Source organism: Anas platyrhynchos, chromosome 19 (assembly GCF_047663525.1).
Source record: "Anas platyrhynchos isolate ZD024472 breed Pekin duck chromosome 19, IASCAAS_PekinDuck_T2T, whole genome shotgun sequence".
Classification (NCBI taxonomy): Eukaryota; Metazoa; Chordata; class Aves; order Anseriformes; family Anatidae; genus Anas; species Anas platyrhynchos.
The window spans coordinates 550,313-569,853 of NC_092605.1; the positions used below are offsets into that span (position 1 = coordinate 550,313).

Consider the following 19,541-nt stretch of genomic DNA (forward strand, 5'->3'; position numbering starts at 1 on the left):
TGGCCCCGGGCTGGGACCCCGGCACTGTGAGCCCTGCGTACCTGCAGCCTGGAGTCGATGGTAAAGGACCCCGCGGTGGGGTTCATGCAGGCCACGTACTGGCAGTTGTGGATGTCCTTCAGTGTCAGTTTGTTCCTGTCGTACCTGTGCCAGGGCCCTCACGGTGATGTTTCCCCTGGGGCACATTCCTCCAGCCCCACCAGCCCCTCTGCGCTCTGCTCTAGGGGTGCCCAGATCCCTGGTGCTCGGTGAAGCCTGGCAGCGCTCCTGGCAGTGCTCTGTGCCAAGACCTCCCTGCTCCCCAGGGCCAGCCCTGGCCCCGTGCACACCCTGCAGCAGTTGGCACTTGTCACCCCCTCCTCGCTTCCCAGCAAACCCTACGTGCCACACGGGGGGTCCCAGCTAGGGGTTATTTGCTTTGGATGGGTCTGTGGGGTTTGGGATAGCTGCCAGCTTTCCTAATTCCTCTGCCAAAGCCTTCCCAGCAGCTGCTGAGCAGGGGCTGCGGGGCTCTGCTGGCTGTGTGACGCCAGAGGCAGCGTGAGCAGGGACACGGCTGCGGGTCCTCCACCAGGACGGGAGGGATCAGCCTGACGGCTGTGCCACGGCACACGCCTCTGTGCCGAGCATCACCGAGCTGCAGTGGCCGTGCCACCAGCCGGCCACCTACCAGTGCCCGTGGTCCATGTGCTGCCGGATGAGCGTGTGCGGTGCCACGGTGCCGTACTTGTCTACCTCGGGCATGTTCATGTCATCGATGAAGTAGATGAGCCTCTTGGTCCCCGGCGGACCGTAGTTCCTCCCCGATTTTTTCTCCAGGGGCTTCTCCAGGATGGCTGCAGAGGGAGGAGAGGGTTTGTGGTGGGGCAGTGCTGCGGGGCCCCCCCAGCACAGGGCTGGCTGTGACCAGCTCTTACCCTGCAGCATGGCCGAGGTGGTGTAGAAGTTAAAGGGCACGGACTGCACGAGGTACTCGTCCGTGCTGAGTGCCTCCAGCTTGTCCCACATCAGCACCGATTTCCCCGTCCCCGCGTTCCCCACCAGCATCACCGGCCACTGCTTCTCCATCAGCATGTCCATGAAGTACCGAATGCGAATGGTCTCCGTCGTGTGCACCATGGAGGCCTGGGGAAAAGAAGCTCTTGGTCCCGCAGAGCTCACCCCGCGCTGCCGAGCTCTGAGTCTGCCTGCAGATCTTCCCTCCGACCCGCTGCCCGGTTCTCCTGGCACTACCAGCTGCTCTAACCAAGATTCCATCCTGCTGTACTAATCTGGTCCCTCTCTACAGCAAAAGGTCTCAGGTGCTTGGTTATTGTAAAAACTTTCTGACCCAGAATAGGAGCTGCTGGAAAAACATGCCATCAGAACAAAACAACACAGCACAGCCGAAACCTGCCCATGTCCCTGCCCAGTTCGGCTGTAACATTTCCCCTTTTCCCTGACATCTTTGATGCAACCACCCCTCCCTCATCACAGCATTTCAAAAGATATATGCAAATACTTTTTTACGTGCATTTTGCATTCAGGTAATAGTTATAATTATTTCATGAAAATCTGTAAAGCCACATGTTAGAGTGAAATTGAAGAAGCAGCGTTGCAACTTGCAGCTCGCACTGAGGTTTCCATGGAAGTAAAGCAAAGCGCAGCGAGCCCCGGGGGGTGCCTGATGCCGTCCTGCACAGCGCCGCGGCAGGGGCAGCCCAGGTACCTGCGCTGCTGCAGATGCTCTGGCCTACGGTTGCTTGGGGGAAACACCACGGGGTAATAAACAAATCAAGGATGCAAATGCAGACAGTTTGTGGGAATTACCTGCAGAGGGACTTCAGGATCGAGTCTGAACGTTGGCACTTTTTCAGTCCACGGCATGAATTTCTTTGTTTCCGAATCAATGTAATAGTCAAAAATTGTCCCCTGAGAAGGAAACTTGATGGTTTTGAACTCGTTCACCCACCACTTGCTGAACTCCACACGGTAATCCACGAGCTGGAAGGAACCAAACAGAGAAAAGCTCCGAAGGCGGCCACCGCGGCTTCCTCCTTCCTGCAGGGACGTGGCCGCGGGAGGAAGCGGGCGCGAGGCTCTCACCAGCGGGCACAGCGGGGCCGTACCTGGTCCTGGAACATGGCCCCGCCGAAGGCCCAGGTGCAGGCGAAAACAAAGTAGAGCTCGTACAGCTCCCGGGGAGAGTCCGGCGGGGTGTTCTGCGGCGTCAGGAGGTACTCCAGCAGGTACAGGATCATCTGTATCACCGTGATCTCAGGGATGGGGGTGATCTTCTTGAACCCAAACTTGAGCTTTTCGAGACACACGGGCAGGTACTTGTCGAACAGGATGGTCAGATTGGCCTTCTCGGACTGCACGGTCCTCTTCTCGATCCAGCTGGTCACAACGCTGTGGAAGGGATGGGCAGGGCTGCAGGCGAGTGCAGGGACTGTGCCCACCCGTCCCATCCCTGTCCCCATCCCCATCCCATCCCTGCCCTTGCCCCCATCCCATCCCTGTGCTCACGGGTTCCAGCCCAGGTCCGCGGGGTTGATGTAGAGGATTCCTGCCCGGGACACCGTGGCCGGCGTGGCGGTGCGCAGGTGGCTGATCTCAAAGAGCAGCCGCATGGTGGGGTTGAGAGGGATGCGCTCATTGCTGGCCAAGGTGAGAACCTGAGGGAAGTGGCCCATCGTGAGGGGGGGCAGCTCCAATTTTGGGGAGCAGGCATGAATGCAAGCTGACTTCACAAGCAAAGCTCCCCAGGTGCGATGGCACCAACCTTATTGTCATCCATGACCGTGTTCAGGGACTCGATCCACATGGGGTCGATGTCTCCATCGAGGATGATCCACTTGGGCCCCTTATGCGTGATGTTGGCCAGGTCACGCATCGTGGAAGAGAAGAGCCCTGCCCGCAAAGAGACGCGTGGGTCATTGCAGTGCGCTCACTGGGGGGGACACACTGCACTGGTGCCTCCCCTGCACACGCCGCCCTCCCTGCTCTCCCCATTGCTCCAGCAAAGAGCCCCAAGGAGAGGCCTTCCCGCTGCTGTCACCGCTCACAGAGGTGTTCTCAGAGATGCATCTCAGGGGGTGTTTGCTTGTGCACCCGCCACTTGCTTGCTGGCTGTATGTGCCAGGTGCCACCCTTCATGGGACCGCCCGTGCCAGCCTTGGTGTCTCACCGTCCTTCCACTCCCGTGTAGCTGGGTGAATAATCCCAAACAGCTCATCGCAGGTCACAGCTTTTGGGTCGAGGTCCACAGTGACCGGCTTCTGCTTCATGTTGCGGTAAGTCTTGTTGAGCGACCTCAGCACCTGCGGGAGAGGGGAACTTGTGCAGCGGCGACGGCTGCTCCTGCAAGGGCGCCCACAGCCCTCGATCTCCTTCTCACTGCCGTCTGCTGCAGCGTGCCCAGGCCTGGGCAGCCCCAGGTGGGATTGCTGCAGACCTCGGGGCTGCGTGTGGCCGCTACCTGGGACTTGCCGCAGCCGGCGTTGCCGATGACGAAGACGGAGTGCCTCACTTGCAGCAGCTCCTCCAGCTGCACCACCTTCAGCACGAAGCTCTCCTCCGCCTGCAGCTTCAGCTCCAGCACGGACTGCTTAATGATCTGGGGGGGGGGAGCAGGCGCCGACCACGCGGAGCTGGATCAGCCCCAGCAAGACCCCAGGGAGCTGCCAGCGCCCGGCGGTGCCAGGGCCGGGCTCATGCCCCAGCCCCGCGCACGCCTCCACCTCTCCCACCCTCCCGGCTGTGCCTGCGCCCAAACCTTCTCAAAGTTCAGATCCCTCTTCCTGGGGACGTCCAGAGCAGGGAACAGGTCTCCGATCAGCCCCATGAACACGGGCAGGTCGTCCGTTACGATCTTGGGGATGTTGAAGTCTCGCAAAGCTCTCATCAGAACCTGGTCCTCAGCGCGGCCGGGGTCCCCCCTCTTCAAGGAGCCCGCTACCACCAGCACGGACTTGATAGCCCGCAGGCCCCAGTCGTAGTGGTCCTGCCGGGTGGGTGCCAAAATGTGAGGATTTCATTTTCATTTCACCCCACGCCCAGGTCATCTACACGGTGCCTGTCCGGCTGCCCTGAAGTGAGCTTGTTTGCAAGGCCAGCCCCAGTCAGCCCAGGAACGAATGTCAGTCTGTCACACATCCAGCCTGTAAATCACTTCTGCTGGGATGCAGAACATCTGGATGCTCGTGCCTCAACGGGCTACGCTCTATTCTATTTTTGAACGTCTTGATTTCTTCCATAAGGCAGAAATATGCCATATGACACACTAGCGTGGAGTGGAACTCGTCCAGCCATAGACATGAACTTCACAGAGCACACGCCAGCACATCACTGCCAGCTGAGAAACTTCTGAACTGTCTCTCAGGGTTGAAATTCGGATTAACTCTTTCACTTAAAGAACCGTGAATATGGTTAAATTACCTGCTTAGAGAGCAGCTCCTTGCAGAGTGTGTACAAAGTAATGAACTTTCTTGCTAGAAGCTTGGCGTCCATAAAACCTTCTGCAACCAGCATGATTTCGCAGATAAGCTCAAAGTCTGGGACAACCATGGCACAGGGTCTGGAGGAGAGCAGTGCTGGGTCAGCAGAGCTGTGCACGCAGCCACAAGCCCCCGCGCCCTCCCGCAGCCAGCAAAAATCTGCACCCCTGTTTTCCATTTAAACCCTTCAGTGCTGCTGTCAGCGTTACAGAATTAGGCAGTAAATTAGGCTGTGGGGGGGGGGTCTCTGGGGGTCACTGGTCCAGCCTCCTGGGGCTGCTCTGGCTGAGGTCTGGGTTCCTCCAAGAACAGAGGTCCCACAGCACCCCTGGGCCACCCCCTCCTGTGCTTGACCACCCCCACGGGGAGCTTTTTTTCATTATTGTTGAATTTTTCTCTTGCTGCAGCTTGTTCCAGCCATCTCCTGTCCTTCCACAGAGCACCTCCAAGGGCCTGGCTCTGTCCTCTCTGCAATCCCTGCTACTGACGGTGGCAATGAACAGCCCCGAGCCTCCCCTGCATGCTGAGCAGCCAAACCCCGCAGCCTCTGACTGCCCCCAGCCACGGGGAGCCAAGGTCTCACAGCAGGCTCAGGACACACGGGTGTCCTCATTTGCTCTAGTAAAGGCTGTGGAGGTTGCTGGTTAGCGGTGCCTCATCTGCCCGCAGGTACCTGAACAGAGCTTTTAAGTTCTCAGGCAGTTCTGTCCGCCCCGCGTAGCCAGGGTTCATCGTGATGAACAGTCCGACCGACGGCACCAGCGCTATTGTCTCTCCAAGAAAATTGAATGTTTTCTTTTTGGCACGAATCGCATCTTGGACGCATTTCACCTGGGCAGGCGAGCAGACGTGTTAGTGCGGACGGCCCCGCGGGTCCCTGCTGCCAGTGCTCGCTGGGGCTGGCTGCTCGTAACCATGCCCAGAGACCCCGCATCGCCACGCTCCCCACCGCGACACGGCACAGACACTGGCTGCAAAGGGTCCCTCTGGAAGCTGGGTTTAACCTGGGGCAAGCTCAGTGCATGGGCTGGGAATTGAGACCAGAGAGTCCGATGGACTCATCCCATACCGGGAGGCACTGCGGTGTGGCTTTGTACGGAGGGCACCTACCTGCACAGCAATCACCGACAGCACCTCCACCGCGATGCGATTGAATTCATCGAAACAGCCCCAGGCTCCGGTCTGAGCCAGCCCTTTGTAGATGTTGCCACAGGACTGGAGATCAAAGCAAAGGGAAGAGGCTTCAGAGACACGGAGCCTCCCCAAGAAGGCTGCAGCCTGGGGATTTGTTACGAAGCTCAATTGTTGGGAGCCGCTCGGCTCTTGTGCTTCGTGAAATGGCCCCCAGCTCCCCCGGGACAGCCTGGCAGCAGCTGCCTGGACCCAAATCCCTCGCTGGCAGCTGAGCCGGGGGAGAGCAGACCAAGAGCCCAGCCTGGCTTCAGGCATCAGCGCGGGGCGCTGCAGCTGGAGGCGGGGGGCGTCCTGCAGGGGTGCCTCCCAAAAGTCTCCCCTCATCCTGGAAGATGGCTCTCACCTGCCTGGCACCACCGCCTGCTCCCTGCGGCCCTACCTTGTAGTCCATCTGCTCGGAGCAGTTGAAGACGTAGACCATCATGCCCACCGCCCGGCCCAGGTCCTTGGTGGTCTCTGTTTTCCCAGTGCCCGCGGGGCCGGCGGGGGCCCCCCCCATGTAGAGGTGCAGGGACTGCGTCAGGGTGATGTAGCACCTGGGGCGAGGCCAGGGGGGCTCAGCGTTGCCCATGCCCCCTGCAGAGCTGAGCACACGGGGCGCGGGGAGCCGAGCCCTACCGGTCGGTCAGCGGGGTGATGACCAGCCGCGGGGTGTTCCCCAGGTACTCGTAGGAGTACTGCAGCTGCGCGTCGCAGATGTTGGCGTAGCAGTGCATCCTGCCCTCGTCCCAGCGGTGCCGCAGCTGCGACTGCCAGGTGAACGCCTGCGCGCTCTCCACCTGTGGGGCAGCCGCCACCTCCTGATGGGGAGCGTGTGCCCACAGCCCACCCGCCCCGGGGACCCGGGCTCCTTTGGGTAAGGAATGCCTAAAGTGACTCCACCAGGGCTCAGGGTCACTGCTCAGGGTCACTGCCTGAGCCTGTGCCACCAGCAGGTCCCAGGCAGCAGCCGCGTGGCCAGGACCCTGCCACCCCCGGAGCTTTGTGTTCCCGGCACGGCTCAGACCCAGCCCGGTGTGAGCCCAGCTGTGCTGCCCCCCCTGCTCCCAGGTACCCCGAACTCTGCACCTTTTTACCTTCTTTGCGCTTTCTCACACTTTGGATACTTTGAAAGTATCAGAAAATAAAAGAATAAGAAGAAAAACTTTGCTCAGAAGAGCCAAGAAAGGAAGCAGTGAAAGCACCATGGTGTAACTTCTACCTTCGCGACGATCATTTTGGCCACCACGTCCCTGGCGTGCACGTCTATGGTACAGATCGTCATGATCTTCATTCTGTCTCCGGCAGTCAGGTTTCCAATGAGGAGTGAAATCAGTGCATTCAGCTGAGTGATCTGAGGGAGGAAAGAAAGGATAATCAGAAAACGGCGTTGTACTTCCCTACCCATCTGAGACGCCTCAGCCTGCTGAGAGCTGGGGGGGGCTGCAGGACAAGGTCCCAGGGATGCAAACCTGCTTTTTGTTATAATCCTTAATTGCATTTTCATAGCCTTCCTCCAGCCTTGCAAAGGCAATGCCAACTTCTGTGGTCCACCAGATCTGGGTGCATGTCAGAGCAACCTGCAACAAATCACAGCGACAAAATGAGGCAATAAGAGGAAACGAGCCCTCCCCACCACGGCCTGGGACAGGCTTTGTCCTTGCTGCCCCAACCAGATTTTCCTGTAAATTACTGCCTGTTCCCACTCTCGGCCAGAATTTTAAAGGAGCCAGGCTGCAGCAGCTCTGCACTGATGTGCAACATCTGGCTTCCCCTGCCCTGCAATCTGCTGCCCGTGCAGAACCAGATTGTTGGATTGTCGCTGTCCCGTTTTGGGGACCCGTGCCGCAGGCAGCAGCAGCCCCGGTTCCTGCATCGCGCCCACCCCTGTGGCGGCTGCCCTGAGCCCCTCAGCTCGGCCCCGGCCCCCCCAGCTCCCCACCTGTGCCGGGTAGTCGAACACCCACTGCTCCCGCGGCTTCTCCTCGTAGGTCACCACGGCCTCGGGGATCAGGTGCCGCAGCGTGGAGCGCATGCTCGCCAGCACGCGGTTCAGCCACACCTCAACCTGGTGCGAGCAGCAAACTCTGAGCGAGCCCTCGGCAGCCCTTTGCTGTCCCGGCTGCCTGCGGCTCCCACCGCCCGCTGCTGTCATGGAGCTGCCCGGCCATGGCTCCACACCACAAGTGGCCTCTTGCTCCAGGCGGGGATGCGGGGATGGGAGCCTCCATCCTGTGCCCCAGCTGCCCCAAGAAGGGGCACGGGGACATCACAGACGGGGAGCGGTGCAGAGCGGGACCGTCCCCCATGGCCCTGGGGACCGCACACCAGGGGAGCCCCCCCTGGCTGAGGGCTGCAAGGCAGCTTGTTTCTGTGTTCGCTTACATTGCTGCAGCTGTTCTATACCTGTAACGTGGGTCCTATTCCTGGTTGTTTGTTTGTTTGGTTTTTGTTTGTTTGTTTTCATGGAAACCTTTATGAAAGCATTTTAAAACCGCTGCCAGTCTGCTACTGCACAAGCAGCAGGTTTGTCTCGGTCCTGAGCCTGCACAGCTCCACCCCCCAGAGCCCTGCCCGAGACCTCGCTGACCTGCCCGGATAAGTCGCACTCCTGGTCCAGAGGCACGTACTCCTCTTCCTTGCTGAACATCCCCAGGGCAGCCTTCAGGGGCTTCTTGTCAGGGCTCATCTTGAACTTCAGTTTAGCAAGACTGTCAAACAGCTTCGACAGGTGACGGGACACCTGCAGACAGAGGCACGACAGCAGAGTCATGAAAAAGGACTCGGCTGTACCTGACCAGTGCACAGAGCTGTTTTACAGCTTTGGTTCACTCCTGTACTGCTCACGGTGCTGCAGCCCTGAGAAGCGGCGTACCAGGGATGCAGTTTTGTCTTTTAGAGTATTTTAAAACTGCCGTAAGAAGTCAGCACGTCAGAGGTGCCGGACTTGTCTCCAGGCTTTGCATTCAACCCGTACCTCAACGGGCTCGTTTCCGTTAGACAAAATGTCAAGCAGGTCTGCAGAGGAAACGAAGTAGAATCTAGGGAAGGCCAGGCGTTTTGTCTCCAGGTACTCAGCCAAAGCCTTCTCACAGATGGCCAGTCTAACAGGAAACCAGGAAGAGAAAAAAAAACAGTTAAAAATGTCCTGGTTTTTAATCTCTGCAAAGTTATTGTTCTGTTGAAGTTGACGTCACTGCTGGAGGAATTAAACGCCTCTTTGGGCTTAGACTGGTCGGTGGAGGCTTCTCCACGATGCTTCATCAGGGTGACTCAAACCTCACCTTTTCTGCAGTGCTTCCAGCTTGTTGTAGAGCCCAGGTTTGTTGGTAGCTTCAATCACGTTGGGAGTTTTTACAGCATCGGCCATTAATTCCTGTGAGACAAAAAAGGATTCAGCCGTACCTGAACCAGTGACAAGCTCGCGGGGGCGCAGGAGGGGAAGTTCCTCACTTTGAAATCCTGATCGATAGAATCGAACTGCTTGGAGTCCTCTGGCAGCTGGCTGCGGATGTCTTCAGAGCCAATGAAGATGCTCTCCAGGTGACACCACGTCCGCTGCACCTCGAACCAGATGCTGATAACGGAGTCGGTGGTCGACAGCTTCTGCTGCCAGCCCGACACCTCCTGAAGGAAGAAGGCCAGGTACTTGGACGTCATCAGGTTCTGCAGCTGCACTTGGTTGTCCTCCAGCGTCTCGATGAGCGCCTCGTCTGACTTGAGCAGCATGACGCCGGTCCTGGGGTGGGGCTCGTGTTCGAACTGCATCGTGGCCCAGGTGGTGTTCAGGGTGCTCAGCACCTTTAGAGCAAGCGTGAGAATGAGCCGAGCTCCGCGCACCGAGGGCAAACCCTGGCAGGGGCCCCGCGGGAAGGCAGGGCAGCCACACAAAAACCTCCTCCAGAGCACGAGCTGCTGGGGCCACGCTGTGCAAGTGCCCCCAGCTGCAGAGCCGCGCTCGAGCACGGGGCTCTCAGCAAACTGGGAACGAACCGAGCCGTGATTGCCGTACCTTCTCCATCCCTGATTCTTTCACAGCTTTGTCCACGATGCCACGAACCTCATCCTCGAACTTGTGCAGGTTCAGCTGCAGCAGATCCGCGAGGGTTGTGTCCTCAGACATGGTGAAGTTCACCTGCGGCAGAACCGGCACCGTTGGGCACTGACACCCCCCCGCAGGCTCCCCAGAGCAGCTTCCTAACAAACATTTAACGAGCCTGCACAAACATTTGTGCACAGCCACCCCGATGCAGCCTGCATGCTTCTTCTGGGGGTGCAGAGCTGGGGACCCCCTGGGGCACACCTTGGTCGCCTGCATCAGCTCGTGCCAGTGCCGGTCCCTGATGGCCGGGTTCTGCAGCTCGTTCACGGCGCGCAGGGATGTGATCATGTTCTTCATGCTGCTGTCCAGCCCTGTGAACGCGTCCCAGCTTCTCATCTCCTTATCCAGGCTCCGAATGTCTTTAGAGAACTTCTTGCAGTCAATATCCATCTGCTCAACGTTGATATCCTTCCACTTGGTGGTCTTCCAGTCATCAATGCTGGTGTTAACCTGAGGTTGGGAACACCCCGTTACAGGACGCGCTCAGCAGGAGCAGCCCTGCCTGGGACAAAGAGCCGTGCTGCCAGCACCCGCACACCCCCCGCACGAGCAGAAATGCACTGGCTGAAAAACTGCCCTGCGCCCACCCCACCCCTCCAGTGCTCCCCGGAGTGCGAGGCCGTCGGTGGCTGCAGGGCGGCTCAGCCCTGTGATGGGGCTGGTCCCGCACGCACACGGAGCTTGCTTTGCCCGTCCCTGTGCCCCTGCTCCTCCGGCTCACAGCACGTACCAGGACGATCATGTCCCAGAGCTGCTTCAGCAAACGCACTTCCCTGTGGCAAGCTTTGAGCTGTTTGTACTCCGGCACTGCCACCTCAAACAGCCCGGCTGACTTGGACAGGGCAGCCAGCTCGCTCTCCATGGCGGCGATGCTTTTTTGTTGCTAGTGGGGAGGAAGAAAAGGGCTCAGCCGGAGGCTGCGTGTCCTGCCCTGGGGACGTGTGTCCTGCCCTGGGGACGTGTGTCCTTCCCGGGGGCAGCACCATCCTGCGGCACTCACTGCGGTGCAGCGGGGACAGAACCTGCTGCAGGGCTGAGCAGCGTGGCACGGGCAGGCATCACCCTCCGCAGGTCCCAGTCCCTGCCCCGACATCCTCACCCTCCCTACCTTGTTCAGGGATTTGTAGGGGTCTGGATCAGTGTACAAAAAGGGGGCTTTTTCCCGGAACTTCTCCCTGAAGGCCTGCTGCTGGACCTGCGGGGGACACAGCGTCTTGGGGGAGCCGGGGCCGTGGGGCTGGTGGCCCATGGAGAGCACAGGGGTGTTCCCGAGCAGCTGCAGGCTCGTCCCCACCCCTTTCCCAGACCCGTGTGGGCACCTCGAATTGCTGGCACTTCCTGCGGATGATGTTGACCTCGTTTGTCTGCAGGGGTGCCACGTTCTGCTTCACGCGGAAGGAGAGCTTCTTGGTGTTGTCCCAGTGCTCGGGGAGCTCCTGCAGCGAGCGCCGTGTCACAGCCCGGCCCCGGGGAACCCCTGCCCAGCCCTGGGGCCTCGAGCACCTCACCTGGAGCTGCAGGTGGATCTCCTCGGGCATCTCCTCTCCGTAGGTGCTGAGCAGCGCAATTGTCTCCTTCAGGGGCTCGAACATGCCGTCGGTGGTGGCCTGCCTGTCCTTTACCCTCATCAAGTGCCCCATCACCTCCACCAGCCCATCGTAGTCTCCCTCTTCCACAGGCTTAGTCAGGCCAGCAGTGGCTTCTTTGATGAAGCCTTCGAGCTCCTGCAGGCTGTGCAGAAGGCAGGGGAGCTCGGCAGGGCTCCCCGCCAGCTCCGTCCCCACGGGGCCAGCCCTGCCCCTGGCCGCAGTGCCCTTGGGTGCCCAGGAGCACCCTGTCCCCATGCCCTGTGCCCTACCTGGTTGTGACGAGGTTGGTGAGGTACTGCTTGAGCACCAGCTCACGTCTCCTGATAGCGCTCAGCAGCGCCTGCTTGAAGGGGCGGCAGTCGCTCTGCAGCCACCCCCCGAACACGCAGGTGTTGGCAAACCCCGACACCTCCTCGCACAGCGCCTCGCACGAGTCAATCTGGGGATGAGAGATGGTTGCAGCCCACGGCTGGTGGTCACCGGGCATCCAGAACCTCCATGGGCACTGCGAGCCCCCTGGAGAACCCCCCGGTACCTCCTGCTTGAAGAGCTGCAGGGGCGGGGGCCCGTGGGGAGGGGGCTCCTCTGGCTCCCCAGGGCTGGAGGCACGGCGAGAGGTGAGGAAGCGCTGCAGGAACTCCTCGGGGTCCTCCAGCCACAGCTGGGAGTGCTCCTCAAAGCTGGCACTGTACTCCTCGCCTTCCTTCATGGCGTTGACCACCAGCGTCACCACCTCCTCCCGCATCCTGCTGAGCTCCCCATGCTCCTCCAGCTCGGTCTGCAGGGATGGGCAGAGCTCCTGGGGACCGGCCGGGGGACACCGCAGCATCCTCGCTCACCTGCCAGGCACCCACCTTGTAGCTCAGTTTGCCCTCCAGCAGGAGGGGCATGCACTCTGCGGCTCCGTAGATGTCGCTGAGAAGGTTTTCCACCAGCTCCAAGAAGCTGTTGTCATCTAACATCTCCAGGGACGGGCGGAACCCCACTCTGCTGTCACACAGATCCATGTGCACCTCGAACAACGGGGCCACGTTGTCCTGAAAGAGGTCAGCACCCTGCGTGGCCGCTGTCCCCGTTCCCATCCCACCCCTGGCCCCAGGATTCCCCCCAGGGAGCCCTGAGCTGGGCACGTTTACCACCGAACAGAACACCCCAGAAAGGAAAGGCACGCAGGGGTGCACCCAAAGCACACAGAGCACGGGCGTGGAGCAAACCTGGACGTACATCAGGGACCATGTTGGTGAGCAGCAGCTCTAGGGATTTGTGAGTAAGTCTGTTGAATCCATCCAACACTATTTTGTGTATATATTCTACGTAGTTCTGCCATATCTGCGATGATGTATCGGCCTTGAACAGGTCTGCATTCTCCTGCAAGCCAAGGAAAACCAACCTAATGTTTGCTGATAAATTCCCAGCAAATGTACCAGTTCCCAACACCCTGGAAGTGAGCCCTCTCGGGACCGATCACAGCTTTATCTCGTGAGGCTGCTCTTCAGATCCTTCTCTCCGCTACACACCACCAGAAGCTGTGGCCGAAGCCCTTCCCGTGAGGAGGCAGCGGATTTCTGCGTGCGGTATTTCACGGTCTCTCCAGGAGTTTTGACTCAGCAGAGACCAGAGGGTTGCACCCAAATTTGCGCCCAACTCTCAGTTACAAAACGTGGGAAGACGCCGGCGTCAGGGTGCGCAGCGCTCCACGCAGGATGTGCCTCACCTTCACCGCGGCCTCGATCCTGTTGCCTGCTGCCCGAATGGCAGCGTAGCGCTTGCTCACGTTGCTCGCCCTCCCGTCCAGGTCCAGGAGCGCCGTCTCCTTGTGGTCTTTCCTTTCAAACATGGGAGTGGCCGAGCACTCCTGCAAGGGAAGGAGGACGGTGTGACTTCTCAGATGCTCACCAGGAAAGGCGTTTGTAAAGCAACCAGCAAAATCCTGCTACCTCCATCAGCTGCTTGACACTTTCCACGTTTAACTTTGTTCTCTGGACTCGGCTGTTTAAGGCATACAAGATATCTCTCATCTCCTGAATGTATTCCATGACACCTGGGAGGAAAGCGCAGCTGGCGGTGTGGGGCTGATGCTGGCACCGCCTGGTCAGCGAGCCTCTGGGGGCACTTTACCACAGCGGGGACACGCTGCCTGCCCCCCACCTGCCCTTGCCTGGGGGCTGGGAACCTGCATTTCAGGTGCAAAGGTGGTGAAAGGCCCTGCTGGGACCCGGTGCGAGGCAGGACGGTGCTGTCCCCTGGGGTGCATGGCTCCCGTCTGCAGGGACCCCCGGATCCTGCCCTGGGGGGCTTTTACCTTCGTGGTGCCAAAACAGGGTTTGCTCCGCAGTGCTCAGACGCCTGTCGATGTCCTCCAGCTCCTCTGTCACCAGCGGGATCTCCACCGGCAGCACTGTGAGCTTCACCTGGGGAGCAGAGGCAGCTGCAGGAGGGAGCTGCGGGCAGGAGGGAACCCGCTCTGCCCTTTGGGACGCGCTCCTCGGGTCAGGCTGGGGGTCCCTGGCCACCAACACAGGGCTGGCAGGAGCCGGTGCCTGGGGTCAGCCACCCCGACATGCCGGTGCTGTGCTGGGGTCCCCTGACCACCCTGGGCTCTTGGGACCTATCTCATCGGACCCCCCTTTGCTGTGAGGCTCTGCCAGGCTCTCAGCGAGGCTCAGGGCATGGGACAGCAGCAAAACCGCAGCAGGTTGCCTCCTGCATTGCAACTTGCCTTGTTGTACCAGCCAGTGATGAGCTCCAGATTATCCACAAACTTTTGGAAAGTCTTATTCTGAGCGAAGAGGCTCTCGGCACTGCCTGGAATATCCTTCTGCTGCTGGAAGTTCAGGTACTTCACCTCCCGCAGGATGGCGGCGAGCTGCGAGACACCACGGTGGAGACAGCGCTCGTTAGGAAAACCCAAAAGGTTTCCCAACAGCCCCGAGAGAAAGTCGGGTGTGCATTCGGGCGAGCTGATGCTGGCGTTACCACAGCACGCAGCGGAGGACTGTGAGGGCTCCGCGGGCAGGGGCTGCGCACCAGCACCCACCTTCCTGCTGAAGTTCACGCTGATGAGGGAGCTGGAGGGGTCCCTGAGGATCAGGGGCTGCTCCAGGTTGAAGCGGCAGCCCTCGTCCACGCCGCTCATCCACCGCCCGTAGGTCTCCTCCCGGTAGCCCTGCAGCAGCGCGATCATTTCCTCAAACTTCCTGGACACCAGCTCGGCTTCGGCACTGCTCAAGGCGCTGTGGGGGCACCGCAAAACGCCGGCTGCCGCAGCAGGCTGCAGGAGGGGCACCGGGACTGCGCCCTGCCCGGCCCCGCACAGAGCCCGCGGAGCAGTGTGAGCCTCACGCACGGGTGGTTGATGGCGAAGAGCTCCTGGTGCGGCCCCTCCAGCCTCTGCTGCAGCTCCAGGGACCACTGCAGCTGCCCGGCCACCGGCGGCATGTTGGTGTGCGCGGGGAGGGCACCGCCACCAGCCCGTGCCAGAGCGATCTGGGTGTCATACAGAACCTTCACCGCGTCCAGCTCAGCACTGAACGCGGCCAGCAGGGATGAGTAGTAGGGGGAAACCTCAGCCTTTATCAGGGGCCGGTCCAGCAGGGAGGAGAACATGTGCACCAGCTGCAAAGGGAAGAGAGGTGCTCGCTGCTGGCCAGCCCGTGCCGCTGGTGAAGGCGATGAGGTGGAAGGATTGAAACTTCAGGGGGAATTCCAGGGAAATTTGCCAGTTTCAGGGAACTGGTGAATTTCTCGTTTTCTCCCAGAAGCCGTTTTGTGCAGGGGATCTTCCAGTGTGGAGGTGAATGCAGCATCACTGAGAAGCTCCAAAATGTGGATTTTTCTTGTTAAACGGAAGAAAACATCACCCACAGCGTTTCCATTGAATAAATTGTTTGGAATTTAACAATTGAACCCGTAACCTTTATGAATTAAAACCATTTGTTTTTTTTTGTCAATTGGTTTTGCTCCTGACAGAGAACTATTTCAAGGGCCTGTTTCCAGCCCACGCCAGCACCCCCCCCCCAGGCTGCCTCTCCCCAGACCCCAGCTTTGTTCCCTTGTTTGAGCCTGATGCCATCCCTGAAACGCTGCTCAGGGCAGGAGCTCGTGCTGGGGCACTCAGCCTCTCCCACAGCTTTAGCCCGTTGTTCGTGGGTTTAATCTCTGCCCCGTTCACCTCCTCCAGCTCATTCATACAGAGCCACCCCCCCAGGTGGGGGGTCCCTCCCACCGAGCTGGCCGCACAGCGCAGGTACCTTCACTGCTGAGGCCAGGCTGTTGCAGTCATCAAACCCCTGGCAGAGGATGGTGGCCAGCCGCCTATCCAAGTCCTGGATCTTGCTCTGGAACTCTGCAAAATCCTTGTCCAATTGCTGTCAGAAAAAGCACAGCGCTCAGGGGGGCGCAGCCTCCAGCCCTCATTCCCCAGCCCCTACAGGAGGATTTGCTTAATCTGATCGGCCAAGAAAACCCACGACTGTCCCCAAAGCAAGCACGTGGGTTGCCGTGGTGACAATTTTACATGCAGGTATTCCAGCATGTTCCATCAAGAGATTTTTTTTTCATTTAGCCAATGCATACGTTCCGTACCATCATTCACTCACCTCTTCTGCAGGATCTAAGGGATCATACTTGCAGTCGGCAAATCCCCTCACGAGCTCAGAGACCTCTTCGTAGATCTGAAACACTTGGCTCCCAAGGATGTTCCCTCTCGCTCCACCCATCTCTGCTTTCTCCAGCTTCAGGAACTCGATGGATATCTCGTACAGCTCCTGGTGGGCACCAACAGCCTCCAGATCTGGCTCGGCTGCGTGCCCAGCCCCGGCTCCCCACTCCCTGGCACTGCTGGTGCCCAAGCTGCAGCACCAGGGCTGGGCTGTGCCCCGTGAGCCAATGTTCCCAAAAGCATCCACCCCGGGACCAGCCCAGCCGGGGGCACCGCCGTGCTGCTGGGTGCCTCTGGCAGCCAGGGCGGTGTTTGCCCCCCCCGTCTGCCCTGGCGCCCCCAGCCCCATGCCCTGTGCTGTGCTGTCACCTCGATGGTCTTCAGCCTGTGCAGGAAGGAGTCCATTCTCCTGAAGACGAGGGAGGGGGGGAACTCCCAGAGCCGGGGCTCCTTGTCCTGGGGGCGGACGGGGTCGTTGGCACAGCGGAGCTGGCGCAGGGAGACCCGCACCCAGCCCAGCACCTACCGTGAACAAGGTGGGCAGCAGGTCAGAGCAGCAGCTGCTGTAGGACTGGAAGAGCTTCTCGATGGTGGCAATGCTCAGTTTGATCCCTCCCAAGGTCTCTTCAAGCTCTCCTTGCAGCCCCTTCATCACCTCCTCAGGGCTCAGGAAGTTTCGGGTCTAGAAAAGACAAAAGCTGCTGTGGGCAGGGGGGCCCCTTGTGCCCCTTGGCTTCCCTGGCTCCCTGCAGCCCCCACCTGCCCCAAGCCCCCCAGCTCGGTGGGGGTGTTATGGGGGCCTCCCGCTGCCCTGGCTGGGTTCCCCCCCCGACCCACGCCACCTCCCCTGGCTCAGGGGTGGCTCGGCACGGCGCAGCCCCGGCAGTACCATCTCAATGAGGAGGTTGCAGATCTCCTGCAGGATGACGATGACCCGGGAGGGAGTGCTGTAGTGCTCCGAGTGCACCCAGGTGAGGCAGACGGTGTACAGGACCCTGTCGATGTAGGACTGGAGCTGCCGGAGCAGGGTCCCCGTTAGCGTGCAGGCCTTGAGCTGACGATGGGCTGGCAGAACCGGGCTGCGCCCCTGCCTGCACCCAGCCTCTGGGGTAATCCCAGCAGCTGTAACCCACCTGGGCGTACTCCGCTTGCTCCATCTCTTCCAGCAGGGTCTGCAGTGGCTGCAGGTAGAGGCTGATGTTGTCGGCTTCCTGCAAGCCTGGCGCAGGTGAGAAGCAGTGTGGGCGGCCGGGAACCCTCGCTGGCGAGGCAAGGGGCAGGGGCCCGCAGCCACCCGGAGCCCTACCCGCACTGACGTCCCGGAACATGGCCTGCAGTGCCGGCCAGTAGCAGCTGTCGGCCTTCTCCAGGATCTCGGCCAGGGCGCTCACCCGGGGCGAGAGGAGCTGTGGGAGAGGCACCGCGGTGGGTTTGGCTGTGGGGGTGCGGTGCCGGCCCCCCCCCGGGTGAGGCGTTACCTGCTCATTGATGCACTGCAGGTTGCTCGTCCTGGTGCGCCAGAAGTCAAACTCTGTCCTGGGCAAGGGGTGCAGCCCCTCCAGCAGCAGCTGCGCCGAGTCCTTGCTCAGGATGTCCCTGATCTGGTGGGACCAGTCGATGACGATGGTCTCGATGGAGTGCAGCACAGACCCCTCCACCGGCCCCGCCAGGCTGGAAGGCAGCCGGGTCAGGGAGCAGCACCACGACCTGCCCCGATCCATCCAGGGAGCCCCGAACCCCCCTGGGGAGCCCCTCCACAGCCACCTCCACCCAGCACGGGCCGCTCAGAGCTGCTGTGCTGCTGAGGAGCTGCTGCACCCGGGGACCTGGGGTAACACCCCCAGATTTCTCCCGTTAACCTGAGCCGAGGTCAGCCTTTGGTGCAGCTCAGCACAGGCAGCCCAAGGCTGGTGCCGGGACGTGGGAGCGGAGCCGACGCGTGGCCGCGGGCTGTGCAGGGAAGGAGCCAGTGTCCTCCCAGGGGGATTCCTGCTGGCGGCACCCACCAGTCCAGGACGGTGCTGGAGCCGTCCCGGCTGTCCAGGTGCTCCGGCAGCGGCAGCAGCGGCTTCCCCTGGATCTTGCCCCCCATCACGAACATCTCGTTCCTCAGCCTGCGGGCTTGTCGCACCACGTCCTCCACCACCACCCGGGGCCAGCCCAACACATTCTCCTTGCTCAGGAGCAGAGAGGACAAGACCTGGAGGACAGGAGCAGGGCTGGGCATGCCGGCTCTCCGTGCCAGCAGCCTTGGCAGCAGCAGCAGCTGCGTTCCTCACGAGCCTGGCTCTGGGACCGGTGCTTCCAGGCTCCGCTCACCCTGCGTGGGGTTTTTCGTGGTTTGGGAGCTCTTGGTGAGCTGCAGCGAGTGCCCGTGGGGGGAATGGGCTGGTGCACAGCCAAAGGCACCAACATTTGGGAAGGGGAGCCCTGTGGCTCCCAGTGCCCCCGCTGGGCAGTTCTCTAAGCAGGAGTATTCACAGCACATCTGAGAGGAATCCACTCTGACATCCCCCGGTGATGGGGTGTGGTGCAGGGGGAATTGAGGTGTTTCTACAACCACACAGGGGAAGGGATCCGGCTGTGCCAGGAGAACACCAGCCCTGTGACCGGCACCAGCGAGGCTTGGGCAGCCCCATGGGTGGCAAGGTCAGGGTGAGCACTGGGGAAAATGTCAGCTCATTTCCTTCGGCTGCTTTTCGAGCCCCCCCTTGAGTGCTGGCTACAGCAGCCCCACGGCAAGGGAGCCCGGGCAGCCGTGTCCCGTGGGGCCGACCCACCTCCTCCACCACCACAATGAGCTGCTCCACCGGCCAGGGGCTGATGTCTCCCACCAGCAGCGCAGCCCGGCAGTTCTCCCGGGTGACGTTCTCCTTCTTCCTCTTCACGAAGTAGATGCCCTTGCCCTTGAGGGTGGGCAGGAAGCAGGTGGAGGGCTGGAGCTGCCCGGCGGGGTTCAGCGACAGCAGCAGCTCCAGCACGTCCGGCTGCCTGAAGAACTCGTCCAGCACGGCCCTGGCATCCTCGCTGCCCTCAAACTTGCTCCACTTGTCCGGCCGCAGCCGCAGCAGCAGCGTGGCGAAGCTCTCCAGGAAGCTGTGCCGCTCATCCGGGGCTGCCGACAGCCTGCGGGCACCGGGCTCGGCCATGGAGCCCCAGCGCCTGCTGGGGGGGGGGTCAGAGCCCGGCTTAGTGGGGGCTGCACCGAGCCCCCCTCCCCTGCCTGCCCTCAGCCTCCTCTTGCTGCACGCTGCAGCCCTGCAGGGGGCTGCCAGGCCCAGCCCCAGCTCCGTTGCCCCCCAACCTTCCCCATCCCTGCCCGGCCCCACCGCCCCCTGGCTCCGCAGCCCCCCCATCCTGCCCCATCCCTGCCCCACAGCCCCCAGCCTGCCCCATCCCTGCCCAGCCCTATTGCTCCCCACCTTGTCGCACCCCCAGCCCCTCAGCAGCCTCCGACCACCTTCCGCAGCCCAACTGGTCCCAGCACCGGCTCCAACTGGTCCCAGCACCGGCCCCAACCGACACTGGCTGCAGCCCAA

The 19,541-nt window shown here is 60.9% G+C and overlaps 1 protein-coding gene across 1 annotated transcript in view; it reads right to left on the reverse strand.

Moving 5' to 3' along the window:
* DNAH17 (dynein axonemal heavy chain 17) overlaps positions 1-19,521 on the reverse strand; it is a 35,076-nt gene extending 15,555 nt beyond the window's left edge. Inside the window, exons 1-49 of the mRNA XM_072025703.1 lie at positions 19,425-19,521; positions 18,783-19,164; positions 18,009-18,202; positions 17,481-17,673; positions 17,309-17,408; positions 17,136-17,221; positions 16,892-17,017; positions 16,529-16,684; positions 16,372-16,458; positions 15,941-16,108; positions 15,593-15,709; positions 14,689-14,957; positions 14,380-14,575; positions 14,062-14,208; positions 13,645-13,753; positions 13,280-13,383; positions 13,057-13,197; positions 12,567-12,710; positions 12,197-12,379; positions 11,878-12,120; positions 11,612-11,781; positions 11,262-11,484; positions 11,073-11,189; positions 10,862-10,948; positions 10,484-10,636; positions 9,955-10,203; positions 9,664-9,786; positions 9,105-9,452; positions 8,936-9,027; positions 8,629-8,755; positions 8,242-8,394; positions 7,594-7,719; positions 7,124-7,231; positions 6,874-7,005; positions 6,291-6,451; positions 6,052-6,208; positions 5,589-5,693; positions 5,152-5,309; positions 4,420-4,558; positions 3,758-3,985; positions 3,461-3,598; positions 3,170-3,302; positions 2,765-2,892; positions 2,509-2,657; positions 2,109-2,391; positions 1,810-1,983; positions 918-1,125; positions 671-836; positions 42-144 (exon numbers count right to left, since the gene is read on the reverse strand). Coding sequence (XP_071881804.1) covers positions 42-144; positions 671-836; positions 918-1,125; positions 1,810-1,983; positions 2,109-2,391; positions 2,509-2,657; positions 2,765-2,892; positions 3,170-3,302; positions 3,461-3,598; positions 3,758-3,985; positions 4,420-4,558; positions 5,152-5,309; positions 5,589-5,693; positions 6,052-6,208; positions 6,291-6,451; positions 6,874-7,005; positions 7,124-7,231; positions 7,594-7,719; positions 8,242-8,394; positions 8,629-8,755; positions 8,936-9,027; positions 9,105-9,452; positions 9,664-9,786; positions 9,955-10,203; positions 10,484-10,636; positions 10,862-10,948; positions 11,073-11,189; positions 11,262-11,484; positions 11,612-11,781; positions 11,878-12,120; positions 12,197-12,379; positions 12,567-12,710; positions 13,057-13,197; positions 13,280-13,383; positions 13,645-13,753; positions 14,062-14,208; positions 14,380-14,575; positions 14,689-14,957; positions 15,593-15,709; positions 15,941-16,108; positions 16,372-16,458; positions 16,529-16,684; positions 16,892-17,017; positions 17,136-17,221; positions 17,309-17,408; positions 17,481-17,673; positions 18,009-18,202; positions 18,783-19,151 — 7,770 coding nt within the window. The 5' untranslated portion in view covers positions 19,152-19,164; positions 19,425-19,521. The remainder of the gene's footprint in view (positions 1-41; positions 145-670; positions 837-917; positions 1,126-1,809; positions 1,984-2,108; positions 2,392-2,508; positions 2,658-2,764; positions 2,893-3,169; positions 3,303-3,460; positions 3,599-3,757; positions 3,986-4,419; positions 4,559-5,151; positions 5,310-5,588; positions 5,694-6,051; positions 6,209-6,290; positions 6,452-6,873; positions 7,006-7,123; positions 7,232-7,593; positions 7,720-8,241; positions 8,395-8,628; positions 8,756-8,935; positions 9,028-9,104; positions 9,453-9,663; positions 9,787-9,954; positions 10,204-10,483; positions 10,637-10,861; positions 10,949-11,072; positions 11,190-11,261; positions 11,485-11,611; positions 11,782-11,877; positions 12,121-12,196; positions 12,380-12,566; positions 12,711-13,056; positions 13,198-13,279; positions 13,384-13,644; positions 13,754-14,061; positions 14,209-14,379; positions 14,576-14,688; positions 14,958-15,592; positions 15,710-15,940; positions 16,109-16,371; positions 16,459-16,528; positions 16,685-16,891; positions 17,018-17,135; positions 17,222-17,308; positions 17,409-17,480; positions 17,674-18,008; positions 18,203-18,782; positions 19,165-19,424) is intronic.
* Positions 19,522-19,541: the final 20 nt, after the last annotated feature.